The sequence below is a fragment of the Ornithodoros turicata genome, chromosome 1, assembly GCF_037126465.1.
Source record: "Ornithodoros turicata isolate Travis chromosome 1, ASM3712646v1, whole genome shotgun sequence".
Lineage (NCBI taxonomy): Eukaryota > Metazoa > Arthropoda > Arachnida > Ixodida > Argasidae > Ornithodoros > Ornithodoros turicata.
This window is the reverse complement of record NC_088201.1, coordinates 22639648-22660655: the sequence shown is the minus strand read 5'-3', so window position 1 is coordinate 22660655 and position 21008 is coordinate 22639648. Positions and strand designations below refer to the sequence as shown.

The window sequence follows — 21008 nt, the reverse complement described above, 5'->3', positions numbered from 1 at the left end:
TGTGTGCAATTTTTATTTCGATCACCGGACTAAAGAAGTACTCGTCAATAATTTGTTGTACAACGTGCCCGTGCCGGTTAGCCAACAACATTGTAGTTTCCACTGAATTGTCAGTCAAATACAAACGATTTTCTAAGATACTAAAGAGAAAAATAAAAAGGGGTTGTCTGCTATGGAAATCAAGACTTTTCTTTTCTATATCCTATATATGCAGGTATCATCGGTACGTGCAGTGCCGGATTTACAGTGGTGGGGGCCCCGGGGCACTGTGCTGTGGAGGCTCCCTCGTGTATTCTATGTATTCGTGTGTTATATGTCTATAAATGACATCGTTTTGTATCTAAAGGACGGCGGCCGTGTGGCACACTAGTCCGAGATTTTTCAGCAGTCTGTCATATTTTGAACATTTCGTAGACAAGTGAAATAAATATTATATTCATGTCTATCCAGTGTGTTATTCTAGGCCGAGACGCGTGGACGGAGGACAGATTTTTACCAAGTTTCCGTTTCAGGGATGTGTTTCAGGCATGCAAAACAGATTTCCATTGGACAAGACCTTTACTGGTGGGGGCCCCGGGGCAAGTGTCCCGTCTGCCCTCCCTTAAGTCCGGCACTGGGTATGTGTCAGGAACACCCGATTTCCACTCGAAACTAGTGTAACAGAATTTCATCCCAAGATTAGATACAAGTATTCCGAAAGCAACGTTTACAACGGCGTCACGGCAGACTCTGCTAGTATGATTGTTTGTGCAGCACCGAGGGCGGGAAGGGAGCCCTTCATATATATGATATAAGCTTTATGGCGCGGAGCATCGCTTTGGTGAGAAGATCCTTCGGATGAAGGGTTATATTACAGTATAATGATGGATGCTTAGGAAGCCATTGCCTGTTGGTATTAGGGGACCTAATATCTGCTAGGAATATTATAACGCCGCCACTGTCGGCCTGCACCGTTGACGTCAGACAGGTTGGGTGCATGAGTTCAATGTTATGTTACTGACGTTCAGTTTCCCAGTGTCGGTGAGCTCATGATCGTGTCAGGCTGTCAACCTCTGTTCCCTTTTCTTGTTTTTAGCTGACACCGAACGAACCCGGCGTGCTCCAGGCATACTGCTCGCGATGATAACACCAACCGAGGACCAACCAACCAACCGGCGTCCTCGTCCGCTGCTGCAGTCCATCCATTGCAAAATGTGACGTATCCTGCGTTTGAATACGCTCTTATTCTTGTCGGATGTCCTGACGCCCTTCTCCTATTAATTTCTGTCGTTACCATGTGCTTCGGACCCTCCAACCACCTGTCAGAAAATTCCTGGATCTGCCCCTGCGTAGGTATTTGAAAGCGCCTTGCGTATGTTGTCTCTCGATGTGTTTGTGTCTTGTTATATTACTTTCACGCTTCTACCAAGTTATGGATCTATACAGGGTGTCCCAGCTAAATGCGAACATATTTTTTTTAAATACATACATAACTTTCTCCGAGATGAAATCAGTTGCAATATAGCATATGCTGAAGCGCACTCCTTAGGAAGACATTAGCAAATTCCTAAGCCAATGTCTTAATGACCTTTCAATAATTAACTTTTTAATTATAAAAGCTACGAAGTTGTCCCAATGAGAACATCTGGTCCCTTCGGTCACCTGATACCGGAGCCGTTTTCAGAACAAAAATCCGTTCGATAGATCCGTCCGCAAAAAAAAAAATCGTGAAGGAACACCATCTTTTTCTTTATTTTGCTCATTGCGCATCTTCGGAGATGCGACTTTCCTTCACACACAATGTGAGAGGGTAAAAGGGCACACTATCGCCTCTTGCGAATAGGTCATTCGCAAAAGTTCCAGAAAGCAGCGCGCGTCCGGGGAGGGCATGCCGGGAAATGCTATGCAAAACGACAGCGACGGCGCATGCACCAGTACGACGACGACGTACGACGATCGGAGACTATAGCAAATCGCTGTCGTGACTATCCTTGCGTTTGCTGACCAACAGCGAAGGAGGCTCCGCCTCCTGGATGCCGTCCAATAGAACAACGCGGAGGGCAGGCACTTCTCAAGCCTCTGCCCTCTGCTCTCGTCTATGAGATAGCGCAGTCTTACCGTTGTTTCGCGTGTCGCAAGGCTTCTGCCATTGCGCACTCCGCATTGCGCCGTCCGTTAACCAGCAACTGCCGCTGTTTTGCCTGCCGTAAGATTTCTGCAATGGCGCACCAATCTAACCAACGGCTTCGCCGTCCGTTAACCGGCGTACGCGCGACTCCCGCTTGGCCTCGTTCTCATGTTGACGGACGGCAAACCCGTTGGTTAGATTGGTTTGCCACGGCAGAAGCCTGGCGGCAGGCAAAACAGCGTCAGTTGCTTGCTAACGGATGGCGAAGCAGTTGGTTAGATTGGTGCACCATGGCAGAAGCCTTGCGACACGTGAAACAACGGTAACGCAGCGCCATCTCATAGGCGAGAGGAGAGGCTTGGGAAGTGCCTGCTTTCCGCGTTCTCCCTCGCTCTTGGTCAGCAAACGCAAGGATGGTCTTGTTTTGTTTCCGCAAGTTAAAGTTCATCTTTGACGGATGAGGCGGCACTGTGCTCCTTCACCCTCTCACATTGGGGATGAAGGAAAGACGCGTCTCCGAAGATGCGCAATGAACAAAATAAAGGAAAAAATTGTGTTCCTTCACGAAGTTTTTGCGGACGATCTATCGAACGGATTTTTGTTCTGAAAACTGCTCCGGTATCAGGTGACCGAAAGGACTATATGTTCTCATTGGGACAACTTCGTAGCTATTATAATTGAAAGGTTAATTATTGAAACTTAATTAAGACATTGCCTTAGGAGTTTGCTATTGCTCTCCTAAGGAGTGCCCTCGGAAAAAGTGATATATATATTTATAAAATATAAGAGATAAACTGATGTTCTGAGGCTGGAACAACATAGAAGGGACAGATACAAACAAGTCACTTTTCAGTGACTTTCATCTTTCATCGCTTATAAAATATGTTCGCGTTTAGCTGGGACACCCTGTATATACCAACAAGCCCAGAGGACAGTGCTTGCAGGCATTTATATTTTATATTATTTATATTCATTCATATTATTATTTCATATTATATTTCATTTACCACTGGTATGCATTTCCTTCCAACGTCAACTTTTATTACAACGATGAATATGCTCGAAGCTTACGCTAGGTCTCAGACCTAGAACTCTGGTGCACTACTATAGATCTAGCAGAGTTGGAGGTAACTCGCTGTGCCTTTCCCAATAACTTTTAACTTAACTCGTTGCTTTTGAGCTCCAGTAACTTCTTGAGGAACTCGTTCCTTTGTTAGGTAACTTTGTCAAAATAACTTGGGGAAATTCGAAGTGTTTTTTTTTTTTTTTTTTTTCTCGTCTACATACATCGCTAGCTGTGTTCTCCAGTGAGACGACAACCTTGCGCACGCCGTTCCACTCGTACATGCACGGCGCGTCTGACTCCCTTGTTGTTACGGGGTGAACGTTACAAATTCTGTTTTAGCTGCACATTAGCTCATCATAGCGACGAGCAGTGTATTAATAATGACAGAGGGAGGGCACAGGATTAAAACTTGGCGCGATTCTACGTTCTACGGCATGGCGTAGGGCACAACTCATATGGAACCTAAACTTTCAATGCCTGTTTTGTCCTCTGTTCATTGAACCATATTACGAGATCAAAATCATCAAATCCCTCCCTGCAGAAGCACATATCCCAGGCGAAAAAACAAAGTAGAGTCCCAAGTGGAACCACTGTGGAATCATTGTTTTTTCGCCCTTCTTTATTCGGCTAGTTTTCGTATACATACGTATATCAAAGCTGTTACAAAACGTCTTGTACTGCCCTTATCAAGATCTGAATTAGTAGAAGGTCAAAACCGAAACAGTATATATTATGTCAGCGCCTGAGAAGGCGCTGATTATGTATAGCAAGTAACTTCAAAGTAACTCGAAAGTAGCTCGTTACTTTTCCAAAGTAGCTTAGGAACTTCAAGTTCATTTACAGTACCTGTAATTTCGTTAGTGACTTGGTTACGTTTTTTGTACAGTAACTTAACTGGCAACGAGTTCCTTTTCTAGAGTAACTTTCCAAACCCCCAGAACTACAACCCACACTCTTAAAAATGAACTTCACCGCATAGCATGCGCCTCGCCAACCAATCATCTCGAATGATATCATTATCTGTCCTGATTTGTTGAAAACGGGAGGCGTACGCCTTTCTTGTGACACTTATGCTGTTCATAATTGTCACAAAAGAGGCGTACGCCCCCCCTTTTCAACAAATCAGGGCAGATAATCATTCGAGATGATATGGTTGCTAGAAAGTGCAATGCGGTGAAGTTCATTTTTAAGAGTGTAGAACAGCAGGAATCGACGCGAAACGTTTGTTGGTGCTTCCCTCTGGGTATTGCCGCAAGAAGTAGAAGGAGCAAAGCAGCCATGGGCTGGAGGCCTGTTGAATCGTCTCGATGTGATGACAGTTTTTGTTTCAAAACAAAACAGTACATGCACGTGCAGCCCGTTTCTCTGTTCTTTTGCGTGTTTTTTTGGCATATAAATCTGCACCTAAAGTTAAGTGGTGCAAGTAACCCGTCCAAACACCAGGGGACTTCCCTGTTCCACTCTTTTCATGTTTAACCAGTTTGACACGTATGAAAAGGCGTTGACCGAAGAATGAATGAAGCGAACATAGAAATGCGAACGCGTGAAAATGCTTTCATTGGAATTGATGTGATGTAGATGTCTTGGGATATTCTTGGGAACAGTGCTGTGCAGTTGGCAAAGTTTATTTTAGCATCGTGAAGACGCCACCAAATTTTGATGAAAAGTGCTAGTTATGAGATATCCTTTATCTGTCACTTCATCGTGTTGGCAAATGTCAAAACGGGATAGATAACAGCGGCCGCTAAGCTTTCAGAGAATCTCAATGCCAAGGATCTTGTCCTTATCTCATAGCCAAGTAAGCATCTCAACAAGCTGGAAGAGCAGCATCTTTTTGAAGTGTCTGGGCTTGCTGGTACATGCATCACTTTTTCTCAATCTATAGGTATGACGAAGACAACTAGTGGATCCACCGAAACTGTTCCACGTACTGTGTATATCATATTTATTTCGTTGGTCATTGACCTACTCGGTTTCACTGTCATCTTGCCCTTGTTGCCTTCGATCCTAGATTATTACAGTCACCATGACAAGGTAGGAATAACTTTATTGGAACGGAATTTGTGTGTTCGTAGAAAGTTCTTTCAGTGAATTATAAATTAATTAATTCCTGAATATAGATAGCACAGAGGAAATTACCTCTTTTTCAATTGTTATTGTTGCTATTTCACCTATTTTTATTTTTTTATTTCTCATTAACTTCACCCAGGAGAAGATGCAGACTGAGCCATCCATTAGCTCCATTTAGCTTATGTTGTTACAGAAACATGACAGTTATATGATGCAAGCCTGGAAGCTCAAAAATATTTTTTCAGCTGCACTAAATTCGTCTTGTTGCTGATTTTACACAACATCGCAAATGCGGTGCTATTATGTTGAGTGGTTCATGATGGAACATTTCTCCACAAGCAGTAATGCAAAATGGTCGTTTTCAAGAGTGTTGTCATCCTTACACATTCAATCAAACACAGATGTGCAAGCTGCTACAACTAGCAACAAATAGCAACAAATAAGCATTCTGATGCCATGACGTAGGAGGGGGGGTAGTTCAACCTCGGACATTTTGGAATTGTTGAATTTGCTTTGCTACTGTTCTGAAGTTATGTTACTCATCAAACCATTGCAGTGTTTGATATATGCTTGGACATGTTATTGAACTTACAGAATTGAATCAGAGAAGTTATTAAAATAATATAATTGAACGGTGTCACTGTTGACATTTATGAGTGTATGCATAGAGCAGCACAGTATACCTTGGGATACTTTGTTATACTTGACACTCAAAAAACAATTAGCTAAACCTCCTATGTATAAATGTTAAATGCGTTGAGTTGTTGTGTTGAGCAATTGAATTACTATTAATTGTTCTTGCATACATAGTGACATTCAGTATACTTTTTAAAATTTTATACTGTCTGTAAATAATGCCAGTTACCAAATTTGGGCCCGTAATCACCCAAAAGTGGCACAATTATGCTAGTTCTCCATTCATCCTGAAGAAGAAAGCATATTATTTCCTTCTTTCCCAAGGATGGCCTTTATCCATGGCTCGAAAGCCAGATCCAAGGCTTTCAGCATCTCGTTGGTGTTCCAAATCACTTAAACAAAGTTCTTTTTGGAGGTAATGTATTCCATTCCTTATTCGTCGTAGGTGTGTCATATCTAGGTCTTTTGTGGCAAAGATTGGCATTGCATGATCTCACAGTCTGAGTGAAGTACTTTGTACTCTATCATTGCATGTGTTTCACGGTACTTGTGCTGTCAAATGTTTGTGTTTGGCATCGGACTATACAGGGTGTTTCACCTCATGTCAAAAAAGGTCGTATTAAAAAATTACTTATCTTAACGTCATGGGGTTAACGCTATTTATCTTGGAGGGGGGGGGGGGAGATTTTGCCACTACTGTGGAGCACTTTTATCAAATTTAATTTGCGGGAAATTGAGTTTTCCCAATTGAACTCTGGAATTTGCCAAATCAACCTCACGTTTTTTTTTTACAGAAACAGAAAGCTCATGCAGGATTTTACCCCATTCTATTGCAAAAAAAACATTGCAATATAATGCTATAATAGCAATAGCCGGACAAAAATTACCAAAACTGGCCTTTCCAGGCGCACAAATCTGCAGCCGCTCTCACATCTCCGAAAGAAGCGATGTGAGGAGGCCATGTACCCGCCCTTTCACTTTTCCCTTTCCAATCTGCTGATAACGGCAACATGGTTGCAACGCAAAGTTATCCGAAAGAAGAGCAAGAAGGAAACAGGAAGGGGCCAGTGACCGTTTTTCTTACGCCACATCGACGGAGAACAGAGCTTCGGCGACAATTATTTGTGTGCCTCCAAAAGACGGCTTTCGCAATTTTTTTTTTTTTTTTCAGCTGTTGCCAAAGTAGTAGGGAATGTATTTTGCAGTGCCATGAAGTAGATTTGACGTGCGCTCTCTGTTTCTGTAAAAAAAACATGGGGTTGACTTGGCAAATTTCGGAGGTCAATTGGGAAAATTCAATTTCACACAAATTAAATTTGATAAAAGCACTCAGAAGTAATGGCAAAATCTGCCCCGAGATGAATAACGTTGACCCCATAATGTTCAGACAAGTAGATTTTTTACTACAAATTTTTTTCAGGTTAGGTGAAACACCCTGTATATGCAGGGTGTTCCAGAAAACTTGTCATTAAATTATAGTAAAAAAAACTACGCCACCTAGAATCACGTGGTCAGCGGCATTTGTTCTTGCTAGGTTTTTGCCATCTCCTTATGTTAATGTCATCTAACTGAAGTGTTTTTTATGCCACTTTTCACGAACTGAATTTGGAAATTTGCCAAGTAAAGATCGCTCTTTTGCTCCACCAATGTGAAGCGTGTGTCGAATTTACTCAAGTTCATGATAATTCACATGGATATTGAGGAGCTCTCCCACCGGAAAAAGTAGCCGAACATCATGCGTTTTGGAGCGCTCACAGCAAAGCGCTCGACCTCTTTTTGCACACCCTCGCTCTCAGTCAGACGAAAGAAAGTTGCTATGTTTAGCAACTTTCTTTCGCTCGACTGAGGGCGACGGTGCGCAAAAAGTGGTTAAACGCTTTGCTGTGAGCGCTCCAAAACGCATGATGTTCGGCTACCTTTTCTGATGGGATAGCTTCTCAATATCCGTGTCAATTATCATGAATTTGAGTGAATTCGGCACACCCTTGGTGGGGTAAAAAGGCAACCTTTACTTGGCAAATTTCCAAGCTCAGTTCGTAAACACCGACATAATATAACTTAAGCTAGATGACATTCGCGTCAGGAGGTGGCAAAAACCTGGTAAGAACAAATGCCGTTTACCGCATGGTTCTAGGTCGCATAGCTTTTTGTTATAATTTAATGACACGTTTCACCTAATGTGAAAGAAAAATTTTATTAAATAATTACTTGTCTGACGACTATGGTGTCAACGTTATTGGCGTGGGGGGTACATATTGAAATCACATATGCACGCATGGTTCATCTTCCTAGTTTCTCTCCAAAACTACAGGTTCTATTGAATTAAATTTTGTGTACATCATCTACACGTGACTCACAATCAAACAGATGCCTAATACCATATCATGAAGGTAAAAAAAATGGTTGCTAAGGATTGTAGTCCCTTTACCAAGTCAACATTTATTTTTTTTTTTATGTAGTTCCTTTTATTATGTTGCAGTTTGTACAAATATTTATTATTTTGTCAGTAGCATACTTAATAACCCATAGTAAGTAATGTGCCTACCTGTGGACTCTGGCAGAAGTCCTCATATAAGAAAAATTGCTCTGCCAACCTTTCCTGTGTTTTTTTTTTTTGTTATCATCATTTTGTTGTGATAGATGCATGCACGTTCCAGAACATGTTGCAGCGTGCAGACTATGCATTGAGCATTATTTAGGTTAGCAAAAAATCATGATACAGTATTTTGCTTAATGCTCTTTTAATTTTTCTTCCTTTGTTCATGCAGTTTTTCTAGACTACTATCATTCTGCTTTCAGGTTGCCTTGTATTTTTGTGTATCTTTTACTTACGGAATTCTCCTGGAAGTATATGTGCATTCCAGTGTTTGACTTTCAGCTTTCAGGATTTTCTTTATGTTTCACTTGAAACAATAATGATAACTTGCACAACTTTCTTTTCAGGTTGCATAGGTTCTATGTATTCCTTCTTGCAGTTTGTCACAGCACCTTTGATTGGCTCTTTATCCGATGTGTATGGAAGGAAAGCAGTGCTGATTTGCACAATGGTAAGTTACGATGAATGTTCATTGTGCCAAGTATTAGATTTGCACACAACTTGTGAACATTTATGTCTTAATTTTACTTTGTTTCTCACAGTTCGGATGAGGGCACACTTTGATACTGTAATACCGTACGCAGACACCTTCATGTTATGCAGTGGTGTAACTTTAGGTTACTTTTTCTAGTTGGTTCTTTTTTTAGTTAGTTTAGTGTTTAGTATAATACGAGTGGCAACTGCAGGTATGCTTGCTGCATACTGATGTTGCTGTTCACTTATGTCAGTTGAAAATAATGCCAGGGGCTTGAAAAAAAAAAAAGAAGTAGAAGTGCGCCTTACGTCCTCACAGATGCGTTTCATGAATACTGTTCTTTATTTGCTGCTTATCGCTTTTTCTTTATTTCAGTGTGGTGTTGCATTTTCGTATGCTGTGTGGGCAGTGTCACACAACTTCACACTGTTTGTAATATCACGTGTGATTGGTGGGATCAGTAAAGGAAACATCAGTCTATGTACGGCTATTATAACTGATGTCTGCAGTGCTAAGCTTAGAGGAAAAGGAATGGTAAGGATATATTGTTTCTCTATGTGCAAACTTGTGTTGAATGTAAAACCTTTCAAGTGCCCTGGGGGCATCAATGCTATCATTATGCTGTTCAAAAATTTATATTTTTCATGAACGGATGAGCCTGTGCTCCAACCACTTGAAGCATTCTCTTGTGTCCAGCTGGTTTTGCTTTACTGTTGCAGCATCATAATGTGATTAAGTACCTAAGTTTTACTCTCTCTCTCTCTTTTTTTTTTTTCATTATCCAGGCACTGATAGGCATAGCCTTCTCACTTGGCTTCATTGTCGGTCCCATGATTGGAGCACAGTTCGCAATGAGCCTGAAGGCCACCAGCGAATTCTACATTATCCCTGCTCTGTTTGCGCTCACACTAGCTATTGTGGATATCATATTTTTGATTTGCACATTCCAAGAGTCCCTGCCACCAGAAAAGCGTGTAAGTCTCGTAACACTCATCCTTATAATGTTGAATGTAGTGTGACATGGGCACACAAAGAAGTCTATCCGCAAGGTGAACGGCAACATTATCTGGCGTTTCTTATGAACGTGGAGCAAAGTGAGGACAGTGAGGATATTGTTTACAACTACATATTGTTGGCAAACCATTCATTCGCTGGCTAAACGACACATAAGCTTCGGAACTTTTCCTTAGGTGTAGACCACACTAAGAATAACATGGGGAGCTACTGTTAGCAGTATGCATTGATATTACTTTTTGCTGGAATGAATTTTGTTGCAGGAAGGCAAAACTACCCTTTTACGAAAATACGAAACTGCAATGTGTGGGGAAATACAATACTGCTTTCTGTCAGGAATCTGCACCCCTGCTAGTGAGGGAATTCACTGCAGTGAGTTGAGCTAACGTACAGAAAGCAGAGCCAGAAAAATTACTAAAGGAGTGCCCACTTGGCCAGCAGATGGTTGACAGATTGTGTTGTCGGTACGACAGAAGTTTACCATAGAAACCAGTATGAAAATAGACTCACCAGTCCAACTTAAAAGAAGAAAAGTTCACCAATACAGTCACCTATCACTTTTTTTTTTTTTTTTTTCAGTTAAAAAATCACTTTTTTTTTATTTTGTGGACAGCATCATTGGCACTGTCCAACTCTTCATACGACCAATGTATTTTCATGTTTAGTACTATTCCAAACCGCTTCTACAAGGAGCACCTCGACCTTCCTGCACACATTTCAGTTCGAACTGCTTTTTTTGGGGGGGCAGCTTCGCCATTGGTTGAGCAGACGCAGTGAACGCACTGAAGCTTGGCTTATGGAGAGGAGGAGGTAATGCGTGTGTGTTCAGACCTGCTTCATTCAAGTGCATAATGAAAGGCGGATTTCAAACTAAGGGCAATATAATTTTAAATATTATCCTCGAAAAATTGTCGACGTCAGATGAGGAAGACGAAATAATGGTTGTCATGCTGGATGTAGATGTTAGTATGATGTGACAGCTGTTTGACTATTGTTATGCCAGTATTGTCCACTTAACCATCTGCAACAGTGTCCACTGGAGCATTGACAATACATACAGGTGCATCAACAGCATCTTCCGTTGCATAAACAAAATGTCACACTGGTATATATTTAAAGGGACATTAAAGTGCTGAGATTTGTATGCTTTCCCTCTCCTTCTCAAGAAGCTCGATGATGTTGAGAAGCCTCGACTTGGTCTCCTCAAACGATCTCCCGTGATGATTGGACAAATTGTTTGGCAAGGCCAATGAGAGCCCACTTCACATTGTTAGCCGTGTTGAGAAGGAAGAGAGAAAGCACAAATTGTGGTTTCTTTCACTTATAAATCACAACCGATGCAATGGAGAAACGTCTCTGAAAAATCAGTCGACTACTGTGTGGTCATGTCACGTCCTTTTTTTTTTCTGCTTTTGCTTTTGATTTGTCTGCTGCTTGTGCTGAAAATGTACAGTAGACTCACATTAATTCAACCTCAGTTAAATTTATTGTATGCTTAATTTTGTCACAAATTTTGAACACCCACAAATTTCTATGGATAAAAACGTTTGTTAATTGAAATACGCAAACAGCCTACATTGGACAATTCAAGCGGTATGAATGTGCACTCATACATGTTGCTCTGCACAAGGATTCAGAAAAGCTGGGCCCATCTTTCTTTACCAGCAGTACCAATAGGTTTGCCTTCATCTCCATACCTTAAAGATATGTTTTAAGGACACCTTGTTGTTTCTTAGGCACACTCTATTGCATCATCATTCTCTGGGGCAGTATCATACATAAATCCCTGGCTACTACTTACATTCAAACCTGTCCAGAAACTTTCACTTAAAGGTAAGTTGTTCCTGCACAGTTACTACTTCCCGTATTTGCCCACATTTTTCGGCATGCGCTCTTTAGGTGAGTCCAATTTCTAGATTTCTAAAATTCTGTGTTTGCAGCGGTTCTGCCGCCCCATTTTACTCCGGCATGCCGGAAAATATGGTCGACTATGGTACCCACACTCCCATACATGTTTTCTATCTTGTTCCGATCGAGGGCATATCTGCTTTGAGGGACCTTATGCATTTGCATGTGGTCGGAGAGCACTGGACGTGCATCATGCATACATAGCCAGATAATGTTCCTTGTAGCATAGTTCTGTTTAATCACAAATATAAATCACAAAGAGAATAATGTTTCAGTCTTATGAAGAGAAGATACACTGTTGACTTCACAAAACTTGCAGGATGTCAACAGTACTACCAAGCATAAGCTTTGTGCACATTCAAGTCATAGCAGGTTAAAGATGCGAGAGGTTTCAATGTAGTATGTCATGAACATGACATGAACACACCTCGAGAAACATGAGCCTGTGAAACTCACCATGCAACAACGAGCTTGGGTATATTCATGTTCATCTTGTAGCTGTAGCAACACTGTAGAATCTTTCCCCACAGGGGACATCAGTTTTGTGCTGATGTATGGTGAATGGCACCACCACATCCGCAGCCCTTCGTCCCAAGGTGTTATTTGAACTGCCAAAACTGAGGGGATGAAAGTTAGATTTAGAAGTCCCAAATGGAATGTCCTTGATGCCAACACTGCGTAGTTGAAATTTCATACTCCTCTGAGATTGGGAACACTTCGTGCCCCCGGAACTGAAGATTCAAGACCAGTACCTGTGGGCTTTTGTTCAAAGTCCAAAATATTGACCCCTCGAGAATAAACTAAAAAAAAAATATATCTGTACCATTTGGGAAATATGTCACAAACAGTATTGGAGAAATCAAGAAGCTATGATTTGGAGACCTCCTACTTAGATATAGTACTCCTGAAGCGGACTTGTACAGATGCATATCTCAAAACAGCCCTCAATCACCTTTATCTCTGTTGCACACCCATGCGTGAACATGACAGTCTCTTTTCTTGTTTGTCACACAAACTACATCGCTCTGCTGGAGGAAATTTTGCACATCTACAAGTAACTTAGTTGAAAACAAATCCGATCTCAAAATCAGTCTACTACTCCAGACTATCTCTTTAAGCACATGCTGCAGCCCTGAACTTCGTTTTCTTCCAGCTTGTGCGAAATGCACCGTTGAAGCTATTGTGAAGGCTTTTCCTTATGTTATGATCCTAGTACAATTTCTGTGCAAATGAGCCCAAATCTGCAGGTACTGAAACTGGTATCGCATAGACATGATGGCAGGCCACTCCAACAGTCAATCTGCTGGCTCCTGCTGGCAGCGACATTAGATGTGATTCCAGTAGGAATAACTGAGGCGATCCTTTGGTATAATTGCTCACTGTTGCATTGTGCTTGACCATCTGGACACTGATCTGCACTGAGGAGCAGGAGCTCCCTTTCAGTGAGGTGTAGAAGCAGCATTGGCTTTACAAGAGTGGAGCGTGATTTTATGGGATGCTGTAGCCATAGCTGTAGCTGTAGCAGCTTGATCCCTGTTTTCCTTTTCATGAATTTTTGTGTACTGTACACACTGCCATTTCTGCCAGACAAACTCAACAGCAGTCAAAGTTGGGTTGGCATTCTACGCACAACCACAAGCCCTTTTATGAATTCGTATTCAGAGCTATCTAGTAACGATTGTCTTTTATTTGTACAGATCACGAGGCACTTCAAAAATGTGGCTTCATATATTTTCTCTACCTCTTGTTTTACTCTGGTCTGGAGTATTCACTGTGCTTCCTGACGCATGACAGGTTCCAGTATTCCAGGTAAGCACTATTCTTTATGTATTGTGACAGCATGTGCTAGTTTGATTAGATATCTTCAGCAGGCATTCTCTGCGCGTCCCACAGTAAAGGTGCACCCGTATACATAAGGTTGTGTCCTACCACCTACATCCATGCATGTGTGCGCATTATCTACTTACCCACAGTCATCTGTGGTCTGCAGTCTCAGCACTGCTTGTGGAGAAAATACAATGACATTGCAAATTTGCAGCTAGTAGAAGCATGATAGGTGCTTTTTTTTTCTCTCTCCACAAGTATGCAACTCTCTCAAACCATTTTGGCACGATCAAATTTGAGGGCAACTACTATTTTAAAATAGTAGGCTGTCCATAAACATAGACTTTAACGTTGTTCTTTTTTATTCTTGGATGTTGTAGTTGTTTGCAGTTAATACGCTCTGTTAAGAGCCCCTAAAAACTTCTTTATTACATTTAATATGTACATATTTTGTGGCCCATACATGAACAGATTTCTCCATTCACGTACAATCTTTGTCCACAAGAAGAAAAAAATTAGATGCCTTGGGCTGGATTTGTATGATAATTCTTCTTATCCTCACAAGAAGTCATGCATGTGTTAATGTCTCCACAGTATCAAATTACTGCTCACTTTGCATTGTCATAACATCATGATCCGTGTCGAACTCCTAATCTTACATGCACGTAATTGTATGAAGCCCTGCAAATATCTCATGGTCAAAGTCATTGAAATTATTTTGCAACTTGCAGGCATGAGGGTGTCGAGTTACACTAAACCCATGGGGTTCATGTATTTATTAAGATTTTTGGGAAGGCTCGTTGGACACCTGGTCTTTCACAAGATTTTGTAAGGATGCTTCCTAACAGGTTCTAAACTGAAGCCTAGTAGTCAGTAAGATATGCTTAGCACTGAGCCAATGCAGGATAAAACACGGAACAGTAAAATGTGTTCGCCTATGTATGTTATTTTACATATTACTTTTCTGTGTTATTATTCTGTCCATCCACAGAATGCAGCAAGGCAAAATGTACTTTGTTGTTGGACTAGCAATGGCTGCCATACAAGGTGGTTATGTTCATAGAATACCACCTGGAAAGGAAATAAGAGTGTGCTTACTGGTATGTATACTTAAATGTCAATTAATAGTGTATTAAAGGGAGCACTTTTAGTGTCACGTTTAAGTTCTTCTGTGTGAATTATACCTTGTTCTTGTGCAGGGCGTAGTGACAATCATTCCGTCTTTCATCATCATCGGGATTTCTTGGACGCCCAGCATGCTGTATTTTGGGTTGCTTTTGTACTCCTTCGGTGAGCATCATATAGCAGGACAGTTTGTAGAATTGCACCTTACCGTTATGTTGTTTGCATGCTCATACCTTCTGGAAGTTCAGCTCAAACAGGATGAAAATAATGTTATCAGAATTTTGGATAATACAAATGTAATATTAGGCTTAACATAACCTTTTTTTATGTATGATTCTATCGGACAGATATAGATTTCAAAATCCATATTCCAAAAATATACGGTGTGAAGCCAGAATTAACAGTTACTTAATCACAAGGCGTCTACTGCTTTTAGTCCTATTGCGTGCTAGGCTTGAAGGAGCCCTTGACCAGACACAAGTTGTGGAATTTTGAGATCACTTATAGTATCTGCAAATTAGAGGTCATAGAAAGACCCCAGGAATTTTCCCATTGAAATGCATGCTACTAGTGCTGTATATTGTGCTTATAATTGCTTTTCTGTGCACCTCTCTTCTGACACGATCACAATGGTGGATCTCCGCTTGTGTCGAGAGTCCTTGAGTTTCTTATAAGAGAATTGCGTGCATCGCTAAAGTCAGTAACATAGCCAGAAAAATATTTCGGGAGGGATTCTATGGCGACTTTACATGGAGGAGGAGGATTTAACCCTCGTTTTCCCTCAACCAAATGCACTACTATGATTTCGGGGGTATGCCACTGTCCCTAAACAACTTGATTTAATTGCATCCAAAGCATGTGACTTAAGCTAATAGTACCTTTTGAGGGTTTGTAATAATATTGAGATACGTGTTAACTTATTAGGAAAAAGATGACCATGTGAGGAGTTCCAATGCTGGTGAACAGGCAGAGTTCCCACATGTGCACATGCTCAAGATCGTGACCCTGCCGGTCTCAAAAATACAAGTACACTGTTCCATGATGGCAATGCAGGGCACTTGGTGCATATCCAGATTCCACACGAATTGATCTGATCAGGTTTTTCATGTGTTGGTTAACTAGTATGGACAATCAAAAAGTTGTATTAAGCATCTTCCCCAATACATAAGTTATTTAGCATTTAGATATACATGATATTTCTCTTTTCTTTTTTTTTCTTTTTTTTTACACTTAATCTTTAATAATTTCTCAAAGGCACTGAGGCACAGTGTTTTGAAGCTGAGTGACATGTGATAAGAACTTGATGCATTAATAGTAACTTTCTCTTTGCAAATATTGTGAAATGGTGATGAGATAATAAAATCATCACATTGCATCATTGGTAGAGCTCATATGGATTACTCCTATGAGGAACCCACAGTGCATACAGAAGTAGTATAAAATCCAGGAAATAGTTTTCTTGGAACCTGCACTATAATGTCTTGTCCAAAAATATTCCCTTTGTTTCGGAATGTTGGGTCAAATAGTGTGTCCTACTTTGACTTTTGAAGTGCCTAAAACAAAGTACCTAGTATGAAGCTTGGAAAGCAGCAACACTGGTAATTATGTTGTATTAGCCAGTACTTCAACACTCAGATTGTTTTTTGGGAATAATTTAGCAACCCTTGTTTCGGAAACACATTAGTTCCCTAGTAAAACTTCCAGCTGGAAATGCAGTGGGAATTCCAGCTGGATTATTGGACTGGTTCCAGCCTGGAATATGACTGGATCTAGCCTGGAAACAGACTGGTTCCGGCCTGGAATTTAACTGGATCTAGCCTGGAAACGGGCTTGTACCAGGCTAGAAACAGGCTGCATCCAGCCGGAGAAAGACTGGTCTAGAACTTGTTCCACGATGGACGCAGGCTGGAACGAGGCTGGATATGCAGCATGTCTCCAGCCGGATTATCGGGTCCCGATGTAGGAGTGCTTCCACTTCAGCCTACCTTCTGCTGGAACTCATGTTCCAAGGCAGGAGGTTCCGCTCAAGTAGAAGCAACTTATACCAGATAAATGGGTGCACAAAGCAGAAACTGGAAACACGCTAACAAATGAATAAAGTGACAATCAGCAATAAATTCAAATATTTATTTTAACAGTAATAACTAACACCCCATAACAGGTATGATAACAGATATACTACAAATAGTGTACATGCAGCAACAGTGGCAACACTATTAATATCACTAATGTGATATCACACAATTTGATGCAAAGTTTGATACATGCATGTGCGAAATCACAAAGGTCACTTCTCAGTCGCTCGTTCTCATTTAACTGTCCGGCAAAGTAAGTCCGTCCCGTGCAAGCAGGACAATGACACATCATGACCACAGTTCTGATAACTATCGAGTCACTACTGCACCTCTTGGTTCAGATTTAGGACTTGAGGATCAACCGTACTACACACGCCGCTTACCCTTTGTCGTAATAGAGCTTGTGCACGGGTTCAGGAACAAGATGCATAACAGAGCACACGACTACACAAATGCAAAGACGTTCACACTTTTATACGGTTGGCGAATGTGAAATGCAGGAGGAAACACCTAAATTACCAGGCTGCGCCTTAGACGCCAACACCACAACCGATGTATTCCCAGTTCAAAGCAGATTCTGAGTTGATGCCGATGGCGGTTGGTCGCATTTTACGATGATAGCATTATGGCTATAGTTTCGGTTTGACAGACCGGGAAAGCTCACGTCTCGCAGCGTAAAGCCAATCAACAATACTTTTTTTGCAATCTACTCATGTACGTGGAGTTCTGTGCATAGCCTTGCACACTTTTGGGTATTTATTTATTGATTTGTTTCTTTTATTTATTTATTTTATTATTTTTTTATTTTATTTGGCATAAATTATTTGCGCACATTTGTGAAAATAATATTAGCTTTTTTTTTTTTTTTTTTTTTCGTATATAAGCCAAGATTATCTTCACAGCGAAGAATCTCACATAATCCAGCGTACTCGCTGGAACATCCCATTTCCAGCTCGGTTCCAGCAGGGAACCATCCTGGTTTCCAAATGGAAGTTGGATGGTTTCAGAGTGGAAATTCAAATAACACTAGACCCAGCATGGAAACAGCCTTGGCAGCCCAGCTCCAGCCTGGGATGGCTTTTCCAGGCTGGTTCCACAGTGGATCCAGGCTGTTTTTTTACTAGGGTTCTTGCAGTGAGAGTTACTGGGAGCTGGATGACCCCCTGCCAGACTGGCTCCCCTGATATGCTAGTTGCAGATATTTAAAAGTATCTTGTCTGTCTCCCAAAACCTTTCCTACCGTAGAACAACAGGAATCTCTAATAAAAATATATCTAACTAAGCCAGAGTCAGGCATGGTTGTACATATACTCCAATTAAATGTGTTCGAGATGAAACAGCAGTTTCTGAAATCTGCTGCTCTCTCTTCCCATTAAATTTGGTCCAGGAAACTTTAGACATTGAATCTGTATCATGTGTGTCTCAGACTAAAAAAAACTGAGTATATTGACGGCAATATATGATAAACTAGCAAGACAGAGCAAGTTTGCCATAGTACCCATTAAGAGAATGCTAGTCAAATGGCAGGGGACACAGTATTATTTGCATTGGCAATGTTTGTAGTGAACTCATTGTAGGGGTTGTGACACTTCAACTTTGATGATAATTTCATTATGTACAGTATGGTCATGCATGGTTCTGCGCAACAGGTTCCCCCATACTTGTGCACTGCTTGCTGTAAGACCTGAAATCAAGCTTCCTGTTTGTGCAAACTATCTAATAATTTACTAAGCAAAGTGCTATCACAGTTACATAAAGACAAAGCAGGACATACCATGAAGATTTTTACTACCATCTGTACAACAAATATGCTACCCTTTGTGCACTCCTAGCAATTGACAGCATTGCGTTTGGGTTTCTTGACATGCTTGAATGTGTCTGCTGGCTATTGTTCATACATGTAATTCCCTCAAATTATTTCTCTGAGACATCTTTCGTTTGGCAGTTGTATGTATCAAAGGTTGAGTTTATATGATTTTGCCTTTGCACTGTTTGATAAATGGAACCTCTTGCAGCGTCTGGGACCGTTGTTCCTTGCCTAACAACTTTTGTGTCAAAATATGGCAGTCCAACACAGAAGGGAACAATTCTGGGAATATTTCGGTCCCTCGGTGCCTTAGCACGTGCCTTAGGACCTTTCTTGTCAGCCACCGGTAAGGAAAGCTGCCGAACATTATCTTGTTATGCTAATCTTATTTCTTAACCTTACCTGTATCTTATGTACTCTTCTAATTTTAATCTTACTCCTAATCCAAACATAGTTGTGTAGTATGATACTGTTAACCATTCTGTCAGCTGCCTTCGTTGTGTTGCTACAGTATGTGCTCCTGTAATAACCTTTGTGAAATGTTATCTAGTGGAAGCTAGTTAGTCCACGTACCTACTATGTTATGGTTTAAATGTAACATTTCTTCTTTCAGTGTACTGGTGGGCTGGACCTGTTGTCTGTTATATCATTGGTGGGTGCCTTTTCATAATCCCTGTGATACTTCTACGAAATATGCAAAAGAGCTTAATTGGACAGCCTAATCAGCAGTGACTCTACTGTGTACTGCAATATGTGCAATGGTTCTGTCCTATAAAGCATGGTATGAACTTAACCAACTCGCAAAATGTGATTACTGAGTATGAGTTACTTCATTACAAGCGTGTTAGGTATAATGACTGGCACTTCAGCATTGGTGAAGACATGCTGCACCTTTAACTGAAAAACATGCAGTACAGCTCATTCACAGTGCTTTATCCAGCATCACAACAGTAAGCAGTTAGTAAAGAAATGGCTGCCTTTGACTGTGTAAACATCATAATAAAACTAAGATGCTGTTAAATCAGCACATCTTCCATTGGCTACATGTTGAAGCACAACAGATTCCCTGCGGGATTCTTCAATACAGCTGTCTGTTGTATTCTTTGGGAGTACACCTCATGTGGAAGCATTTTGATGACATACACAGTATGCAGCTGTGTTACTTTCTTTGGAACCAAGAGGTTTTAATTTTTGCTTAAATTTGTTATGACCCTTTGAAGATGTTCGGAAAGGATATTTCAGCACCCCTTGGAATTGCGGTAATGATAAGGTACAACTGAGGTGAGATATGTTCCTAACTTCCTGGTAATTTGCACAAAATCTCAGGATTGACCATCTCAACTACTAGTTATTCTAAAATTGATTTTGAAAAAAAATGACTAAGCAGTGGCCTTGCCTGATGGGATATGCTATAACGTATTGTTTACTGCTTGCTTGGTGGTGTCTAGTGCTCACTCCTTTGGGGGTTTGGACCTTCAAGTAAAGATTAAAATAGATTTTCTTTTTGAACAAATATTAATTTCCAACATACTTTTAGGCAGGCTCTTGATGTATAATGACAGCAGTCACAACCCATGCAGGGATTTCATTTAATTTTCATTAAGACCCTTAAAGGCCCAAAGAAATTACATGGGGGAGGGGGTTATACAGATATACCATAGGACAAGAACAAAACAAAACATGAAACAATAACTTGCCACATAGGTCAAATTTGAGGTTATAGTACACCTAGGAAATATCAATGTAAGTTATGCAATGTTTATGAAGACTGTGGTTACAATATACATGATAAGAATGAACCACCAATGTAAGTTACACAGTATACAGTCAATCCTCGATTTGTGAACAGTGACCGTTTCCTCAAAAATAGTTCACAAAACGAGGGATTCATAAATCGAGGTACGAGTGTGGGTGAGAGCTAATGAAAGGAGAGAGGCTCCTGACGATGTGAGATGGCAATTTTAGCCCATTTTTATTCGTCTACTTCAATTAACTCAGAAAAAAAAGTTCGTAATAATACTGTGGCACATTGGCTCTCCAGTGTTGATTTTGCCCACGAAAGAAGACAATAACCTGACTCTAGAGACATCATTCTTGTCCTCGAAATCTCACATGGACTTCCATTTCGGAGTCAGTCTCTAAAGTGGCGACACACACAGGCTGAAAAGCCCAGTCTGGCCTTGTGCGAACAGTACTGGAATTTCCCGCTGTTAGTCATACGAGCCACTGTGTAAGACCTCTATAGTCATTTACTCTTCACTTGCCGAATTGGTCATCCTCCCTATGGTCTCGACCCCAGATAGTG

The 21008-nt window shown here is 40.9% G+C and overlaps 1 protein-coding gene across 3 annotated transcripts in view; it reads left to right on the top strand.

Annotated features, from left to right (window-relative positions):
• The window catches only part of LOC135377648 (major facilitator superfamily domain-containing protein 10-like), a 203582-nt gene extending 184086 nt beyond the window's left edge, over positions 1-19496 (top strand). The window contains exons 4-15 of one of the 3 annotated variants that reach the window (XM_064610236.1): positions 1076-1332; positions 5059-5207; positions 6204-6294; positions 8823-8926; positions 9326-9484; positions 9736-9924; positions 11701-11797; positions 13570-13681; positions 14688-14796; positions 14896-14986; positions 18912-19049; positions 19317-19496. In XM_064610236.1, the coding sequence (XP_064466306.1) occupies positions 1275-1332; positions 5059-5207; positions 6204-6294; positions 8823-8926; positions 9326-9484; positions 9736-9924; positions 11701-11797; positions 13570-13681; positions 14688-14796; positions 14896-14986; positions 18912-19049; positions 19317-19435 (1416 nt within the window). In that variant the 5' untranslated portion in view covers positions 1076-1274 and the 3' untranslated portion in view covers positions 19436-19496. Of the gene's footprint in view, positions 1-1075; positions 1333-4449; positions 4972-5058; positions 5208-6203; positions 6295-8822; positions 8927-9325; positions 9485-9735; positions 9925-11700; positions 11798-13569; positions 13682-14687; positions 14797-14895; positions 14987-18911; positions 19050-19316 lie in introns of those variants that run through there. The other 2 variants (XM_064610238.1, XM_064610237.1) reach the window with 2 other exon arrangements.
• The last annotated feature ends 1512 nt before the right edge of the window (positions 19497-21008 follow it).